Source organism: Pinus tabuliformis, chromosome 1_1, assembly GCF_031772625.1.
Source record: "Pinus tabuliformis cultivar Carrire ecotype Pingquan chromosome 1_1, CPIR1, whole genome shotgun sequence".
NCBI lineage: Eukaryota > Viridiplantae > Streptophyta > Pinopsida > Pinales > Pinaceae > Pinus > Pinus tabuliformis.
The window spans coordinates 82,726,593-82,746,535 of NC_142297.1; the positions used below are offsets into that span (position 1 = coordinate 82,726,593).

Consider the following 19,943-nt stretch of genomic DNA (forward strand, 5'->3'; position numbering starts at 1 on the left):
TTACACTTCCCCGGCAACGGCGCCAAAATGTCTAGTTAATTTAACGTCTTAAATTGCTCTACATAAATTATCAATCCGGGTATCGTAAACTGATGAAGTGTGGTGCACTATATGTGCTTAGTTAACCTCTTTCTTACTTCGTTGTTTTATAGTTTATTTTGTTATAATGTTCAACTCTTCCTAACTCTCTGCTTCCAACATATAGTACTATGTGAAACACGATTAAGAAGTAGTTAGAAATAAGTCCAAAAAGTAATCAAGCTCTAAGGTGACAAGTAAGAAAAACCACTTTAAAGACCAGTTATAATGTTCAACTCTTCCTAACTCTCTGCTTCCAACATATAGTACTATGTGAAACACGATTAAGAAGTAGTTAGAAATAAGTCTAAAAAGTAATCAAACTTTAAACTTGCAAAGAAAGAGCTTGAAAGAAATAACTTGAAATGAAACTGAAAGCAAAGCATAAAAACCACTTTCTAATGGCACTAGTCACTACTCATGCTGCTGCAATAAAAAGGTAAGAAAAACCACTTTAGAAACCAATGATAATGTTTATCTCTTCCTAACTCTCTGCTTCCAACATATGGTACTATGTAAAACACGATTAGGAAGTAGTTAGAGATGAGTTTAAAAAGTGATCAAAAATGAGAAAAATCTACTTTAAAGACTAGTTATAATGTTCAGCTCTTCCTAACTCTCTGCTTTCAGCATATGGAATTATGTAAAGCACGATTAGGAAGTAGTTAAAGATTAGTCTAAAAAGTACTCAAAGCCAGCTGTAATTTATTAGTATTCTGATCTCTGAAAGATGAACAACTTATGATAAAGAGACCATCAATATGTTAGCATACAACTTGAGAAACTAAACTTAGAAATCAAGCTAGAAAAATAAAATAAAGGCAACAACTTATGAATATGACAACTGAAAATATCATTAGAGATAAAGCAAATACAACAAAGACATCTGTACAAGGCAGGGACCCCCTACCACCTATGAAATCAAAGCAAAATTAAACACACTTGCATAAATTAAAATTGCATGAATGAAAATCTAATCTACCTTACATTCTACAAAGCAATATTTACAAAATGAAATCTACTCTACGTACATTCTAATATGCTCCATGACATCTACTTCACATCTCCTTCCATGTTGAGAACATCAAAGCTTTATTCAATTTCTTCAAAAGTACAAAGTACAAAAGCTTTCAAAAGCCATGGGACTAACAAGCTAAAAGGACTAAGAAAAGACTAAAGGAAAAGACTAGCAAATGAAGGAGAGAGATCTCCTATTTATACAAAAAGATGAGAGCCATCTCATTAATGATAGTCCATGAATCTCTCCCTCTACCTCTAGAGTCCTAATCAAAATAGGAACTGATAAGACACATGTCTTTTTAGAGTTACAATACAATTAGGAGATGTGACACATATCCTCATGATCCCATGATTCTTTCCAACCAAATTCGAATTTGGCCTTAGAGTGCCACATAAGGGTCTTCTAGAAGCCTCCTTTCAACCTACACATGTCAACAATCTCAACCCATTTGTTAGGTATAAGCATATGCACATTATTTTCTAATGTTTAACCACAAATTCACTTAAAAGGCTTAGAAATAATAAATATTGGAAAAACATAAAGGTGGCCCAATAATAATGAAAGTGGGATGAATGTGGTGACATAGTAGTGAAATGGAGGTGATATAATGGACATAATAGTGAAAGTATAATGCAAATGAATGACATTTTCAAGACTCAACAAAGATCATGGACAAAACCCTTCAATATCACTTCAAACCATGAATAGATCTATTAAATAGGAAAAATTGAACCGTTCATTTTGAAAGCAATGTCACATTGTCGTTTTGGAGGTACTTGTATTTAAAGTGAAAATTTTGTAAAATTATTTTCAAATCTCATCAAAGGAACTATGAATTGTGGTAGAGAACCTTAAATAAAAGGACGGTTAAATGTATAGTTAGACAAAAATTACAGTCAATTCAACATAAATGGTGCAACCCTAAGGATACCACATACTAAACACCTTATCGGGGCTTAATTTCCTCTTAATGGCACTTATTAAACTTTATACCCCCATGCCCACATATATATGGATCAAAAGCGTTTTATATGCATTCGGCCTTAAAAACCCCAAATGGACAAAAAATGACCCAAGCAATCACCCCGCCAAACACCCCTTTTCCTTTAAAAACCATGCCTTGTCCTATCAGGAGTGAAAAGCCTTTGAAAAAGCTTAAAAACTATGTTTTTCCCTCTTGGGACCAAATACTCTCCAAAATGCCGAAACAACACTTTTCCACCTTTTTACACAGTCATATGTGTTATCATTGCGAATCAAGATCCGACCAATCGAACGACTCAGATTCAATCACTATATCGACGATCAATAGTCTCAATTGTCTCTAATATCAACGCTATCCTTTGGCAGGGTCCAATGCGATTATCACTAATCGCTATCGGCGATTCCACCGACTATCAATTCACCACCTCCACTCCAATATGCCGATGCGATGAGTCGGAAATCATATATCACCGATCCAACTGCGCAATGTGACATAAGTGTCGGACCTGATAAGGTCCAAAACTTCTATGCATAGATTTACACGTCCGCTTTCTTGAATCTGCTAAGTGTTAGCATGATTTATCTTTGTAAATGGCTTTCGGCGATGCAACAAGTAAATACACAGGATTGATGTAGTTTGGGGTTTTATGGACATGATATTATTCAAAACCTTTGTTTAAAAGCTTTGAGGTCAGGATTCTAAGTTTAAACGTAGTTTGAGCTGATACTTAGTGAATTTTGGGTTTTCTAAATGCGAACCCAAATTACACCAAATTTGCCTTAGCCACAGGGATTTCCACTACAAAAGATGAAAATACAAGGCCAACACCAAATTCAGCCGAATACAAAGAGAAAACAAGCATTTGAGGCCTCCATAGGTTGTTTATATAATAATACACACAACATTGATTAATTCACCATAAACACATTACAGAGTGCCAGCCTTAGGCCTGATCACATAGAAAAACCCTCTATCCGAAAGGGATGCATCGATTACACCGTTCCACACTCAAATCAATTCTCTGTACAAACATAAATACAATCTACATCACAAAATCACAGTTTGCAGTGCCCAGAGAGACCTACATCATCAGGACTATCAATAGTAAAAACTGCATTGTTGAATTAGTAATGCAACCACCTTCAAATCGCTTGAGAATTAGTAACGAATAGGAAATCACTTGGGTAATCCTTATAGGTGTCGAAAAACACTTGGAAAAAGGTTGAACACAGGTACATTTGAGAATGTGAAAAGGTATAGTTGAGCATGTGCATGTTTTGAAACCAGAATATGAAAAGGTATGGTTGAACATAGATACGTTTAAACCACCCACGTATGTAAGTAATCATTAAATTAATGGAAAAAACACTTGGGAAACAATTGAATAGATATATGTTTCAGAATATGAAGAGGTATAAGGTGCGTCTCAACTTTTAATCATTTCACAAGCTTGAGGAAAATTGTCGATGGGTTGTTCCTCTTTGATCCACGTCTCTTACATTAAAATTTTATAAATTTTTTAAATACATTTCTCACTAATCAACATAGATGGTTATCAACAAGAGGCATAGTAAATTTTTAATCATGCTTTGTAAAAAATTAATTTAAATATGGTTTAGACATGTGATCTAGACATGCAAGAAAGTTACTGTTGCGAAATTCGTTCATTGATTTAGTGACGACTACGAGAATATATTGGCATCTTTCAATTCAGGCCATTCGATCAAAAAGATTAATTAAGAAAATGATTAAGTTGCCAATTCCAATAGGGGGACGCCTATCGGCGTAAATATATTTTGGGTAATCTAATAATTATAAAATAAGTTAATTGTTATAATGGGAAAAAAAATTGATAAACAAAGTCAATTGATGAATTCAATTGATTATATAAAGTTAATTGATATAATGAAAGTGATGGTATAATATGTAATTACCTTTTATTGATATAATGGAATAATTGAAATTGATGACCTAACATTTTATTGATATTATTGATATGTTGGAATTGGCTATAATTTTTTAATATTTTTGAAATTATATATTTATTTTAATGAAGGTGATTTTTTAATTAATTAATTATTTAAATAAATAAAAATAAAAATTATATAAACTTTTATAATAATAACATGTGTTATTTAGGAAGGAAATTTCATGTGTAAATTAACCAAAAAAAAATTATACGTTAATGAAAAGCGAAATTACTTATATTAATTTTAATAAATTGCAAGTTACTAGGCACTCTCTTCCCCTTTGTGGTTTTCTAAATTACCATTCTTGATCTATGAATAGATCAACCATAAGCCCACTCAAGGTACTCTTTTTTTTCTTGTTTCTTCTGGCATTCAAGTATTCGTTAGTTAGGTAGCCCTAAGTCAGGTGCTACTGATTTTAAATATACAGTGCAGGAAAGTTGCAAGCTCGATAAGATATTTGAGTCCAAGTTGGTTTGAATATATAGTGTAGGAAGGTTGCAAGCTCCATAAGATATTTGAGTCCAATTTGGTTTGATAGTCCGGGAATCCAATGACAAGTCAAACTAGCCCAAATATCTAGCTTAATCCAGTAGTCTTAGTGACTTTATGAATATTATTTTATTTAATGAGACAAATGTCAATATTTAAGCTTGCATCTAGATATATTTCTTTCAGCCTCGATATAGCTAGATAGAGATGTGGTCCAGATGTGGATAGCTAATAATATAGGATGAGGGGTGAGGCCCACTCACAATTTTCTTTTCATCAATGTTTTATTCAATAAGGGGATGGACTTTCGGCTGAGCTCTTGTGAGTGCTCCTCTCCTGATGGCTTACTCTACACTACCATTTACACCTGCTTCATCGGAATCAGAATACACATAGGATGTACATACATACAACATGTTATATTCTTTAATAATATATATTTACAAAGAAATTAAAAAAAATTTACTCATGCTTCCTCTCTTAAGCTTTGTCTCGCTCTACTTCTGAGACATTGTCCCCAACTTCTAATTGTACATAATGACATAGGAACATAGTTCCTATAGCTAGGAAATATGTTAATGAACTCAACATTGTTTAGACATATATCCAAAAACTATAGACACATATCTCTACACTTGTTACTTTGTTAAAGTCTTATCTGGAAAAAATACTACGTCACCAACAAAAAACTAATCACCCAAATTTTTCTATAACCTAGACACTTGCGTTTACATAAAATTTCCTAATTTTATTTTATATAATTTACAATTGATGGAATTCTTTCCTCTTTGAAGCACTTCATGACCCTCTTGATTCTGGACAAAAATAGATTGGCTAGGGTTGATGCTTCTGCATCAGACTCCCCTGGTCGAAAATTTTCATGACCTCTTCGTCACATGTTTTTAGTTCGTTTAATCCTCCTGGGTCCCATATATAATGATGTTGTTATCCACATATATAGTTGTATTTTTGTTATTATTGATCTCACTCTTCCCATATCCTAAACTTGATTATGCTTTACCCCATATGACTTGTTGCAGTAAACTTGCACAGATAGTTGTATTCTTCTATTGGTTGTCCTTCTGTTTAACAACTTTCTTATCGGCATGCACATCCTATTATTCTCATCATCCAAGTGTGCCCTCAACTGAAATTGTGGTTGTTTTCCCTCTCACCATTAGGATTTTCTAATATAAGTTTCCTTTGAATGCTCTAACATTTTTCAACAACCTAACCGGAGCTTTTGAAAACAAAAAATAGTTATAAGTGAAAGTTTAAAACATTTTGTAAATTATTGGGATTTTGGAAAGAGAATATTTTGAAAGCCTTCGTTAAACCATTAAAGATTTTAAAAGAAAAACATATTTTGAATGTACTTGATTAAATAAAATAAGTTTCCAAAATGTGTTTTTGAATTTAAAAAAAACAAATTCAATAAAAAAATTTCTTTTTTTTTCAAAAAAATGTATTTTGCATTAAAAAAATAAACTTATTAATAATTAGAGGTTTAAATCCAATTTTTTTTTAAATAATATTTTTAATCACTTTTTTTTTATCAATTTTGTTTAAAATATTATATTTTTTTTAATGATAAATAAACATTCTATAAAATCTAAACGCCCAATTTATTTTTTTTAATTAAAAACTCTAAATCTATTTATTCACTCCAAAACACAAACAACTTAACGTCACCCTTCATACTTTAGTGCCGATGGTTATTTGTCGCCATCAGCGCAGGCATGAGCGCCCACGTACCGACAATATTGATTTAATCAATTCTCATTATAACAAATTTAACCCTCTGGAAGTTTCTTTCATGACGTGCGGGGACTTTGACCAGAGAAACGTGATAACTGATAAGGATTTCCTCTATAATTTTAGACCGTTTCACAGTGTTCCAGCTCATAGTCGGTTGTAATCGCGTACACAGGAGTTTGACGGTGCAAGTTTCCTGTATCTGATTTGAGTTGAACAATTGAAGCCATATAAATGCTTAGCAGACACCCCAATTGGAACCACAAGGACTAACAGGCTCCGAACGATACACTCAGTTGAATTTATACAGCAGCCTCCGCAGATTGTAAAAATGGCTTGCGTTGTAGCAGGGAATTCTCCCTCGGTCTTCGGCTCCTGCAGATCCCCCTTTTTGGCCGACAAGTGCCCTAAGCCTCTGCACAAGAGGCAACGCCCGCCGATGCTAGATGTTCCGCTCCAGTTGCCGGGCCTCAATGCGCCGAGCGTGGCCGTGGAGCAGCCGATGGAGGTTAATGTGGAGGGTTTTCATTATGCGGTTTCGTGCAAAAAGGGTAAGCGAGAATTCATGGAAGATACCCACAAGGCCATTGTGAATGTTCTTGGCGATTCCAAACAGGCCTTCTTTGGCGTCTTTGATGGTCATAGCGGTCGGAACGCTGCATCTTTCGCTGCCGAAAATATTGGGCAGAATATTCTGGACGCAGTGCTCAGAATGGAAAACGAAACAGAGGACATTCTTGAACAGGCCGTTAGAGATGGGTACTTAACAACAGATGCAGAATTTTTGAAGCAGGAGGTTGGTAGCGGTACAGCTTGTGTAACTGCTCTCATTATAAATGGTAACTTAGTGGTTTCCAATGCTGGGGATTGCCGGGCAGTTATTAGCAGAGACGGTGCTTCAGAAGCCCTTACATGCGATCATCGAGCTGGAAGGGAGGACGAGCGTCAACGGATAGAGAATTTGAATGGAATTGTGGACCTCCGCCACGGAGTTTGGCGAGTTCAGGGATCCCTGGCAGTATCTAGGGCAATAGGCGATTCACACATGAAAGAGTGGATAACCGCTGAACCAGACACCACAAAGATTGAAATAACATCTGATTGCGAGTTTTTAGTTTTGGCATCAGATGGGTTATGGGATAAAGTTAGTAATGAAGAAGCAGTGGATATCGCCAGGCCTTTCTGTGTTCAGAAGCAACCTAATTTGACACCATTAGGAGGTGGCCCCATCGTTGCCTGTAAAAAGCTTGTAGAGTTAGCAGTAACCAGAAAATCTAGGGATGATGTGAGTGTGATGATAATACAACTCCCACATTTTTGCATAAAAAAGAATTCCAGAGTGAATCGAGGTGAGGTGGGACTATTGTCAAAAGATTCTTGACTAACAACCATTTAACCCAACCTGGTTGTTACCCTTTAAAAGGACCACATTATATTGTTGATGATCAAGCAGTGGGAACGGGGTCTTTTCGTCCTTTTCTGTAAAAAATGATACACCGACATTCGCTTCTGTACAGGACTGCAGATCATCCAATTTTAAATATCTTTTGCGTAATCCAATAATTATATAATAAGTTGATTGTTATAATGGAAAAAAAGTTTGATGAACAAAGTGAATTGATGAATTGAATTGATGTTGAATTGATTACATAAAGTTAATTGATATATGGAGATTCCGATGATGGCGATTAAGTTTGGATGTGACGGTTGTCAGTCTGTTCTGACAGGTATATGTATTAATATATATGTAATAAAAAGAGAGCCCATAATGTTTTTAAAAGAAACTAGTCTTTTTCATTTAAAAAAATTAGGTATAATATGTTATTACTTTTTATTTATAGAAATAAAAAGAACTTACCCCTTTCATTTAAAAAAATAATTAATATAATAAAATTGATGATATAATATGTTATTACTTTTTTTGATATAATGAAATAAATGAAATTGATGACCTAACATTTTATTGATAGGTTAGAATTTACTATATATTTTAATATTTTTATTAATTTAATATTTTTAAAAGTATATATTCATTTTAATGAAAGTGATTTTTTAATTAATTTATTATTTGATTAAATAAAAATAAAAAATTATAAATTATAAAAGCTTCTGTAATAATAACATCGTCAAAATGACCGTCATTTAGGAAGGAAATTTCATGTGTAAATTAAAAAAAAATGATATTATACGTCAATGAAAAGCGAAATTACTTATATTAATAACCACTTAGCAGATGACAATTTCATGTCTAAGTGAAGTCAACGGAGCTCATCATAACCGCGATGTCTTATAATATCATATTTTGATAATATGTTCTTTATGTTAATTATAATCAACTAATAAAGACGTAGCATACACTCTGTGACTACTCTTATACCTATGCCTATAATTGCATGTATATATACACTTAAAATTAACTATTAACTATTAATTGCATGTTTTAGAAAAAAAATTTAAATGCGATTTAGATAAATTCTACTCTTTACCATTCTTAAAATATGTGCGCAATGTCCTTTGGAAAACTACAAATTGCTGTTACAATAAATATAAAATATAAATTAATAAAATGCCTTTGGACTTTTAAACAATATATTTAGTGTAATAATATTCTAGTCCAGTAGTGTTTAGAGTATATTTTATGGTATATTATTTTATATTAGTATGATTATTAAATTAAAAGTTGTCGAATAGTGTTCGACTTATATTTTATGGTATATTATTTTATATGAGTATGATTATTAAATTAAAAAGTTGTTGATAAACATGCATGAATACCATTAATTTAAAAAAAGTGGAGAATGACCTGGTTAATGTATATTAATTATAGTTAAGTTTAATTTGATCGACTCCATGAATTTTTAGGCTTAGACAAATAATTCTAATCCAAGAGATTAAAACGTAAATTATTTGGAAAGAATAAGAAATCCAAAATATTATTGTTATTATTTTCTCCTGTAAATACACAATTATTGAAAATTGCATAAGTGAGAGGAATTAGTTGTTTTTTTTAATTTCAAAATGTGTAACTTAGTAAGTTTTCCGCTGTTCAAATAAAAATATATATTGATATATATGAAAAAATCAAATATATATATATATATATATTTCAGGACGAAAAAGCATAATTGTATTTATATAAGAAATATAAACATAGCATATATGGACAATGACATGAGAATATATATGTCTCATATAGATCTATCTAAGCAAAATCAAGGAGAGATCTTGCCGCAAAACCAACACAAAAGAGCCATACAATCAGCCATCATCAAAGTCTTCTAGAAAAAACCATACTGACAACCATCATCAAAATCTTCAAAAGATATAGGAGTCTGGAGAATCCTGCGGCCACGGAAACGAAGAAACAACATCATATAGGAAACGATGAACAGCATCATATAGGAACCTAAAACCAACATCATCTGGAGAGACAGCAGAACTGATAGGAAAAAAAAGACCAAAAGGGAAATGGGGAGACCAGAATAGCTGCAAAAGAAGAGTTAAAAGTTGAGAGGAAAAAAATCCTGTATGGAGAAGATTTTCCCTTCATGAGAAACCTGTAAAAACCATAAACCTGGAACCGCGTGAAGACCCTTTTTTGATAAAACATCTACTTGTTGATTGAGTGCCCTATTGATGTGATGAATAGAGACTCCCTCTGATCTATTCCACAAGAATTCGATCCTGTCTAACCACACTACAAGCTGAGGCTTGAGAATGTTATTCTTCCCAAGAACATAATCCACCATAACCTTCGAATCTCCAAAAATGGAGACATCCTGAAGATTAAGAAAGAGACAAAATTTTACAAGGCCAGCAAGGGCCATCGCCTCGGCTTTACTGTTGGAGCCCCTCCCCCCATTCCAGTGAATGAGAAAATGACTATTTTCATTTGCCCAAATGAGAACCCCACAGCCACAAGACCCATTTTGTTCAACTCCGTCGAAAAAAACTCTTGGCATAGATGAAAGCTTATGTGGGAGCTCATTACAATTCTGATTCAACTGCTTGCAAGGTCTCTGTGGGATTGTTTCATAGATAGAAATAATGATGGAGTAAATTTCCAGAAAAGGGGATGAATTGTCATTGAAAAGAAAACTGTTGCGCCACTTCCAGATACTCCAAAAAGTGATAATGAAAACTGATCTCCATGACTCCTTTTGGTTACTGCACCATAGGAACGCTTCCATAATAGAAGCGTGGGACATATGCTGGATTCCATAGCAGTCCTCCAATGATTTCCAAAGTTGTTGAGATTTCTTGCAATTTAGAAAAAAGTGATAGTTGTTTTCCTCTGCTGACCTGCAGATAGGACAAAAGCCAGGACCCTACCATCCTCGCTTCCTTCAGTTTTCCCAAGAAAGATTTCTATTATGGAAAGACAACCATGAGAATAAAATCATTTTTGTAGGGAAGCCGGATTTCCAAAAGATGGGTGGGAATGAAGTGCTGAGCTGAGACTGTTTTAGGCCACTCAAATCTTGGTAAACATATTTTACACGAATGGAGGACATCCCTTTCGAGTTTCTCCACATGAGGCAGTCCTGTTCCGCTGAGTGAAAAAAGCCACAATTTCTTAATCGAGTTCTGATATGGTCCCATTGAATAGCAATATCAACCGACATCCCCAAACTTCATGCTTCCTTCCAGAGAGGGATCAGACCCTGCCAACCTGCGATTAGGCTATCCCAATATAAAAAACCTTTCCTGTGAAGAAAAATCAATAAAGGATCAGGTACATCGATCACCTCAGCGCCACTCATAAATTGATCTCTCCCAATGAGGATCCTTTTGCCGGATTGGAATCGCTAGATTAAATTTTTCAGGAAATAGCTTATGATCTTTCAGAGGCTTAACCATATTGGAGAGCTGAAGGAGGATCCGATCCTTTCTTTTCTGAACTAGAATGATAGGTCCTTCATGCCAAAGTATTTCTTTCGTATTATGTTGCTCCAAGGACCATCTTCATAAATCCCTCTCCACAGGGTTTTACAAAGCAGTGCCTTTCTGAAATTCCTCAAGTCTAAAAGACCCCAGCCTCCCCTGCTCTTCGGCTTAGAGATACTGGACAATTTCGAGAGGTGATATTTCCTTTTTCCCATTTGTCCACCCCAAATAAAATTTGTAGAAAGCTTATTCATTGACTATATTATGCTTGCTGGAAGGAAATATAAATGAGCCCAATAAACTGCAAGTTGGTTTAACACCGATTGAGCGAGGATCACTCTTCCTGCTAGAGTAAGGCATCTATACTCCCAAGCCGATATCCTCTTGTAGTAGCTACCTGTGATCCGCTGCCAGTTCGCCTTTGTGTAACCAGATACTTTTAACTGAAAGCCCAAATATTTAATTCCGAGACTGATAGGTTGTGCCTTAATTCCAAAGAGAGCCAATAACCAATCAATCTCATCCTGACAGATATCATTGTGATAGATGACTGACTTAGCATTGTTTATTTGAAGCCCTGTTGCCCTTTGAAACTTTTTAGGAATTTCATAGAAACATAACCAAGTGAGTCTGCATAGAATTCCAAACATTATAATATCATCAATGAATAGATCATGAGAGACCGAAATGCTCCTGCAAATTTTTAGCGGATGACACCTATTTTCCTTTATGGCCTTGTTGATATGGAGACTGAGAGAATTCATAGCCAGTTATGAATAAGAGCGGGGATAAGGGACAACCTTAACGAAGTCCTCTGGAGGCAAGGAAAAAGGAAGATCCGCATAATTCACCTTCTCTACGCATGCCATGATCCATTTTGTCATGCTAGCTCTTAAGCCAACCTTTGCAAGTAAACACCTTATGAATCCCCAGTCGAGGCAATCGTACGCCTTGCAAAGGTCGATCTTGAGAATGATTGCATCCCTTTTTTTGGAATGAATAGCAAAAAGACCTTCCTGTGTACTTGCCACCGCGTCTAGAATGTTTCTCCCTTGTAAAAAACCGTGCTGATCTTTAGTTAAGAATTTAGACAGAGTTGCTTTAATTCTTTCTGCAATAATTTTGTAAGAAATATTACATAGAGAGATCGGTCGGAAGTCCATGAATGAATCCGCCTTTTCTTTCTTCGGAATGAGCGCTATATTAGTGGAGGCGGTCTTCTAGTTGATACTGCCCGAAATCCTGGAACCTTCTACCATTCTTAACAGATTAGCTTTGATGAGGTCGAAGAAGTGAATGAAGAACTCTATTGTCCAACTGTCCGGCCCTGGACATTTATCTCTTTTAAAAGATTTCATAGTTCTTAGCAATTCCTCCTCAGAGACTCGCTGGAAGATTTTATCATTTGTATCCTCATCAAACATCTGAGGAAACACTTCAATGCCCCATAGAATGTCCTGGACCCTGCATTCTTTAGATCTTTGGAACTGTTTTTCAAAAAAGTTTATTGCCTCATTTGGTATTTCTTGTTGAGAATATAGGAAACCACCTCTTCCATCACTTATCTTCCATATGGAATTCTTTTCACGCCTGGCATTTGCAAAATTTTGGAAAATTTTTGTGTTCTTATCCCCTTCTTTTAACCATATCGTCCTACTTTGCAACCTACAAAAAGATTCCTCTTGTTCTAAGATTTTTATTTTCTTCTTTTGTAACTCCTTTATGAGACACCTCATTTTGAAGGATAGATGATGAGTAGTCATAGCTTCCGAAGCACTGTCCAATGCCTTCTGAATTTTCCTAAGATCTTTTCTGTTGGATTACCTTTTCTCATATTTCCACTCTTCTACCACCTTACGCATATGAGCCATTTTGTCTCTGAATGTCATCAAAAGCGAAGATGGATTAGAGGATGCCATCTCATTCCATGTTTTTTTTATAAGGTCATTAAAAGCCGGATCCTCCAAGAATGATCTGTTGAATTTGCATGAATATCCTTTTCTGAAACCCTTTTCCTTCCAGCCTAATAAGATCGGTCTATGATCTGAAATGAAGACATTCTCAATTGATGAGAATGGCATGCCCATACTGTCAATCAAGCTAGCATGGAGAATAAACCTATCTAGTCTCTTTGCAATATAAGCTTTCTCGATTCTGCCATTTTCCCATGTTGGGAGCATTTGGGGAGGGAGAATGTCGACAAATTCGTCCTCAACAATTCATTTTTAATTATTTTAGCAAGAGGGTCCTTCTTCTTGTTGTTTCCCCAGATTTCGTCCATATTTAAAGTGACATTTAAATCCCCCTGCAATCAATAAATTTTCAACGTCAAGAATTTCAGAGTCAAAGAGATTCTCCGAGAATAGCAGTCTATTCTTGTAGGGAGCATATACATTCAAGATATTTATTGGAAACTTATGTCCTCTCATTTGCGCCGAGATCAGGATCCCTGCCAAACAACTATATGTTTTTGCCTTGATCCAGATTGGATCCCATAGGACCACTAACCCCCTCCGAAAGGCCCATAGCTTCCAGAGCAGAGATGTGCCAGGAAGGAAACATCTTCCTGAAGTAAGAGATTGCAACAGAAGAGGCATGCATAGTTTCCTGTACTAAAATAATTTTGGGGCTTGCTGAGTAAAAGAGGTTCTTTAAGGCCAAAAATTTTGGACCTGCCCCCAGACCACTTATGTTCATGGAAATAATGAAATTCATTTTGGAGACTTTCCGGCCATGCTTGCTCTAAGAGGCCTATCTTTTGTCATGTCAATGATGGGAACATCTATGAGAGATAAATTACGGACTCCTCTGCCCGCGCCATCTCCTCTCCCCCTGAAATGCCTGCTTCCCCCTTTTGTTTTTCTCCTCACCGTGATATTACTAGTGGACTTTGGACTAATTTGAGGGGGATTTTGGACTGCAGGTTTATGAATTGTGAGCGCCCTGTGCTGTAAAGATTTTTTTCTTAATAAGAAATCCAAGTCACTGCCTATTGAATTTGTGGGCGAGGATGTAGGAGAGTTAGCTGGGGTAGCAGTTATCAAAATCTCTTTCCCTCTTTCAAGTGAAGAACTGATTTTATTTGGCGATGGTGTTGAGGAGTAGATGGTTTGGATTTCCTTACTGAGATTTTTAAAGGGGTGCGGAGTTGGAAGAGGATTTGGAACCTCGTGATCCGAGGCCGGCTCCAGAGGGGGCATGGATGGAGATATGGGTGGAATAGGAACTTCGCGGTCCGAGGCAGGCTCCAGAGGGGGCATAGAGGGGGATATAGGCTCCACACGGATATGGGTATCAAGTAGCTATGGAGAATGCTGATGGTCTTTAGAAAAAAAAAATTGTTGTACTTCTGACCCTAAGGGAGACTGACTCTTTGAGGATGTGGATCGCACCGGATCCTGGCATGATGATTTTACTTTGAAGGGCTTTGCTGCAAAACGATGATAACCATGATGCTTTCGGTTATTAATAAGGCGTCTTGAACAGTTCTTTATTAAATTCCCAGTGTAGTGACATGCTAAGCAACTAAAGGGGATCCCCAAGAAGTCAAGCCTTTGCTAGATTTTTAATTCCCTCTAGTGAATGTCAATATGGTCCAGGCATCCTCCTCTAAAGGCTTTGTCTATCAAAATCCACGCTACTCGTTTGGCTTTCTCTCCTAAAACCCATGGATCCACGTAAACGCATCTTCCAATGGCGTTCCCGATTTCAGCTAAAGTTTCCTTTGACCATAACTCTAATGGCAGACTGGGAAGTTTGACCCAAATCAAATTGTTAGATGGAATATTCTTTAATGGATTGTAGCCCATATACCATCTATGCAATGCCAAAAAACTTCTTTTATAAACCCACTGCTGTTTCAAATGATTTCCAGGTCACTTGAACTAAGAAAATGAAAGCAGTACCATTCTTTCAGTAATCTAGTGACAATTGGAACATATCCAATTAACGGCTTCCATTGCTGCTCGAGCCAGCACCTCATCTTTGAGTCATCCAATTCCAGGAAATGCCACCTCCCGACCAGGGCATTAGCTTGGAGATTTTCTATGCGTTCTACCAGATGAATATTATCTATTTTAATAGCTATGGGAGGGGGGATAGTCTTTACATGTTTTTGGTTTTTCTGAGAAAAACCTTCCTACCAGGCCTTCTGAATGTGATCTTTTTCAGAGTGACTGATAGTGCGCAAAGGTTTTTCTTTTGATCAGACAAAGCCTTCCTCCTCATTCTGTGGGACTGAGGGGTGAATCAGCATTTCCTCCAAAGTGGACCGCCATTGACTTGACAACTTGGCATTTTTGTGGAAAGATTCTGCCTAGATAGCTGCTTGTATCATAGCCTCCAAGTTAGATGTGTCAGTCATTCTTAAAGCAGCCACCTAACTCTATGCTCATAGGGATCATAAAAATCCAGGAAAGATATGAGTCAGACACTACGGTCAAAAGAAATAGATGATTTCTGAAACAAGATGCCCTGAGAAGGAAGGTTTAAAATTCAATTTTCCTAACCGCAGAACTGTTAGGGGAAGCCTCGGGAAGGAGTTTACCCTTATTCCAAGAGGAAAGGTATTAATTATGAGACCATCTGTCCAGCTGCCTTTAAATGGGATGACTATATCATTAGCTAGACTTTGACAGACACACAGAAATTTGAAAAAATGACGGCTTTGCTTAATTCGGAAGTCTTGTTCCCATCCCAAAGGTAACTTAAATATTTAGGGAATTCCGTTAGTTCACTCTGCCCGAGGATTTCCTGGTCAGAGATAGAAATTAAGGCTTGTACTTTTGATTAAAATCCGGCTCCCAGGAGAGAAAACTAGCCCGAAAAAACCAGGAGGGTTCAGGAAGGTGGAAACGATGAGCCAAGAGTTCTAGAGATCAAGAGACTTCACCAGGCTAAAGCTTCATGACATTTCCTCAGGACAAACTATACAACAACAGAAAAACTGACAGACACACCACCAAGGGCCTAGCTTAAATCGGAAATCCGAGCATGGCTTGGAAATGAAAAAATATCTCTGAATCTTGAGAAATGATATCCATGACCAGCTTAAAAACGATTCCACAGACATGTGAAAAAACACAAGAATTCTATAGAAATCCTTGAAGATATAACGAAGACATCTATGCTTATATCAATATAACTTCCAGATCATTCCATCCTTTCTTCTTATATCAAAACTAGAAATAGCTTCGTGCTATCATAGAATTGCAATGTCTAATTAAAATTAAAATGTCTGAAAACTACTTGAACCTTTCCTTTTAACAGACATCCTTTTATCAAAAAAACACACATAAAATTTTAGGCCGAAAGATACTGACCTGGAGACGCAGGCAAGCTGAGGGCAGAGTGCAAGAGCGAAAAGCGAATTCGAGTCACGGTCAAAGAAGAAACGAAGCCCAGAGCATAGAAAGGAAGAACCAAAGTGGTCCTCTTCTGCAGAAGATAGAGCCCTCAACGCAGAACAATCGTAGAAATTCAGGGCGTGGAAAAGCTTACCAGTAAGCCAGCCAGTGCAATATGAAGCAAGATTATGAGCCGACAGGAGTCATGGTTAACGTTAGATGGAGGTCAAGTGTCATGAATAAGCTAGTGCAACGGGTCTTGGCTTGGAATCAGGGAAAAGCAAGTGTAGCTACAAGGAGCCAACATGCATTGGCTACTGTTACACCTGTGCCAAGCTTATAGGTCCTACCTCCCTCGCGTTCTCTGGTTTGGCGCCTTTCCCTACACTCCTCCACTCAGCGGCCGCGCTCCTTGCCTCTAGAAGATCCATTTCTTACCAAGCAAGGAGGAGGGAACTACTCCTCATGAAAGATCACAATAATGCTATGAATCGACTAACTATATATATATATATGAAAAGACTAACTATCAATTTATTTAAATTTTTACTTCAATTATACTTTGTCGTTGACTTTTTTATCACTTTAACATTGATATAAAAATATTTTTCATTTGTAATTAGTTCAAACCTCTTGTCATAATTATAACTTATGTTATTGGTAACTCTTACTTATAAATTGGTAAAAGAGTAATTAACATTTAGAGTAAGAGAGAAAGCAATAAAAATGATGTATGTTATATAAGCATATTATGATAACAAAATGAGCTAGTGTGATAGGGTGATATAGAAATAATGAAAAAATATATGATTTATGTTCTTAGCATTACATTAAATTCCATTCACTATACTATCTAATTTATGATCAATCCACACAATGATTTTGAGAAGCTTCTAAACTGTACAATTCAAAAAGGAAAATATAATTTGTATATAATTATCGAGGTTAGGTTTAGAAGGTATGGTTTTCAATACTCATCATCTTTATTTTTACATTAAATTTTAAATTCTGATCGCCTCTAGATAACTTATAAGTTCTTTTTTTATTAATAAGATATATTATAATGCCTTATAAGTTCAACATGATCATTAATTAATCATGTCATAAGTTCAACATGCTTATTAACTAATCACATTTCATTATAAATCAAAGCTATAGAGTGACTTGATAAAGTAATTGAGGTAATTTGAAGTAAAAATAATAAATTTAAAATCAACTTGTTATTTCTTTGTTTATCACAACATTGTTGCAATTTCGTTCCAAAGCACTTCATTGGACATTAAGAATAATCTACATTTTTAAGATAATAATAATTATACATTCCAACTTTTTCCTTTTTAAATTATTTATTTTTATTTTTATTTTTTTTAATTAAGTTGGTGGGATGTTAGTAGCATAATATGTTGTTTCAGTAGCACAATCTTGGAGAAAGGGTTTCGTTAGTAAGCCAACTTGTGTTCAAACCTCACCTGGCTGTTAAACATGTGCCCTGAGAAGAGACATCTGACTTATAAAAAAATGTTAAACTGGTGAGAAATGTCTAGAGAGACTAAACTTTTTAAATACACAAAAACTTCTCAACAATTTTTTTTCTAATTATCTTACCACCCATAAACTTTTTAAAATTAAATATTACACCTAATACTTATATGAAATATAAAATTATCTATATATAAATAAATAATATTATTTAATATATTATTTTTTATTTTTTTAATTAAACTATAATAGCAACATAATAATTTTTCGCCCACCCCAATGGAAATACTTAAATTTCACGTCTTCAAAACCTACTCTTTATAGGGCAGTTTAATAGTCTTCGAAACCTACTTTTTATATGTTCGAATTCACATGCATGTTGCCCATCTCCTTTTAATAAGCCAAAGCAAAAAGTCTAGTTCGCATTTCTCTTTTGACCTCTTTGGAACCTTAGGAGAGTTACACTATCCATTTTCTCTTGAACTACAAATTAGATGCATCAATAAACATTTAGGGTCATTAAATATGTGGATGCAGTCCTAGTTACTCTTAAAAATATATTATAATTAATGAGTAATAAAAATTCTCTAACTTAAAATGCTAATCACTTTATAAAATAGTGTATAATTAATGAGTAATAAAAATTCTCTAACTTAAAACGCTGATCACTATATAAAATAGGGTATACATTGTTGTAGGTAGTTTATACATTGTTGTAGGTAGTTTATTTTATTACATAAGTTTAATTGTCGCATGGGTGGTGTGTATATGTTTTTAAATCTGAAATAATAATTAGAGTTAGTTAGGTATAATAATTAGTAATTTTTTCTATTATTATGTGTTATACTGAGTTTTTTTCAAAATTTGATAAAAGATTATTGTAATAGTAGAGTAGTTAAATTTACATGTAATTTAGTTTTTTTTGTTTGATGTTGTTTTTGTCTTTGCTTTATGTGTTAGAGTGATGTTTTCTAGGAATTCTATAAAAGATTATTATTATTGTAGAGGGGTTAAATTTACCTGTAATCTAACTCTTCTACATTCTGACTTTTTTATGAACATATTTGCTAATCATCTTATATAGATTTGTTGAATTTACAAATTTGAATTGTGTAATCTACTTAATTTGAGTGCTTCAATTTTTTTTCAAAAATATTAAATCTAATTAAGTATTCAAAATTACATTCCAAACCATTCAAAATCACATCTTTAAAAAAAGTTTTTTATCATATTCCAAAAAATAAAATATATAAAACAATTAAATTGCACCTTAAATTTACACAACATAATTGTTTGGAGACTTTTCATAAACAATAATTTTTTACACATTTAAAAATATATTTTAAATAATAAAAAAAAAAAAATTGATTAATAATTATACTTTATTATCTTCCAATTAAAGGAAAAAAATTATATATTCGAATTATAAAACATTTTTATAATATTTTCCATTACATTTTGTTTAAAATCCTAAAAAAAAATTAAAATAGTAAATCTAAATTTTATAATCTAGAACTTCTAAATGCCAGTTTTTTTTTATTAAAAACACTAAATCCATTTAGTCACTCCAAAACAGAAACAACTTTAACGTCACCCACGGTGGTTATTTCTGGCAATCAGCGCCCACGTGCCGACAATATTGATTTATTCAAATTTTCATACAAGAAATTTAGCCTTTTGGGAGTTTCCTTCATGGCGAGGGGCAACTTTGACCAGAGAAACGTGCTAAGGATTTCCTGTATAATTTGAGACCATTTCACCGTGTTCCACCTCATAGTCGGTTGTATTACATATATAATAATGCACTGTGGTAATCGCGTACCCACGAGTTTGACGGTGCGAGTTTCCTATATCTGATTTGAGTTGAAGCTTTGAACGCCGTATAAATGCTTGGCAGACACCGCAATTGGAACCACAAGCACTGACAGGCT

At 34.7% G+C, this 19,943-nt stretch overlaps 1 protein-coding gene and 1 pseudogene across 1 annotated transcript; one reads left to right on the forward strand and one right to left on the reverse strand.

Moving 5' to 3' along the window:
* Nucleotides 1-6,550: 6,550 nt before the first annotated feature.
* LOC149211701 (putative protein phosphatase 2C 2 pseudogene) lies at nucleotides 6,551-7,682 on the forward strand (annotated as a pseudogene).
* A 1,934-nt stretch (nucleotides 7,683-9,616) lies between these two features.
* On the reverse strand, nucleotides 9,617-10,263 carry LOC149211702 (uncharacterized). The gene is made up of 2 exons (XM_089388463.1): nucleotides 9,876-10,263; nucleotides 9,617-9,723 (listed from the first exon to the last, which is right to left on the reverse strand). The coding sequence occupies exons 1-2, from the start codon at nucleotides 10,261-10,263 to the stop codon at nucleotides 9,617-9,619; spliced, it is 495 nt and encodes a 164-aa protein (XP_089244589.1).
* Between the last annotated feature and the right edge of the window lie 9,680 nt (nucleotides 10,264-19,943).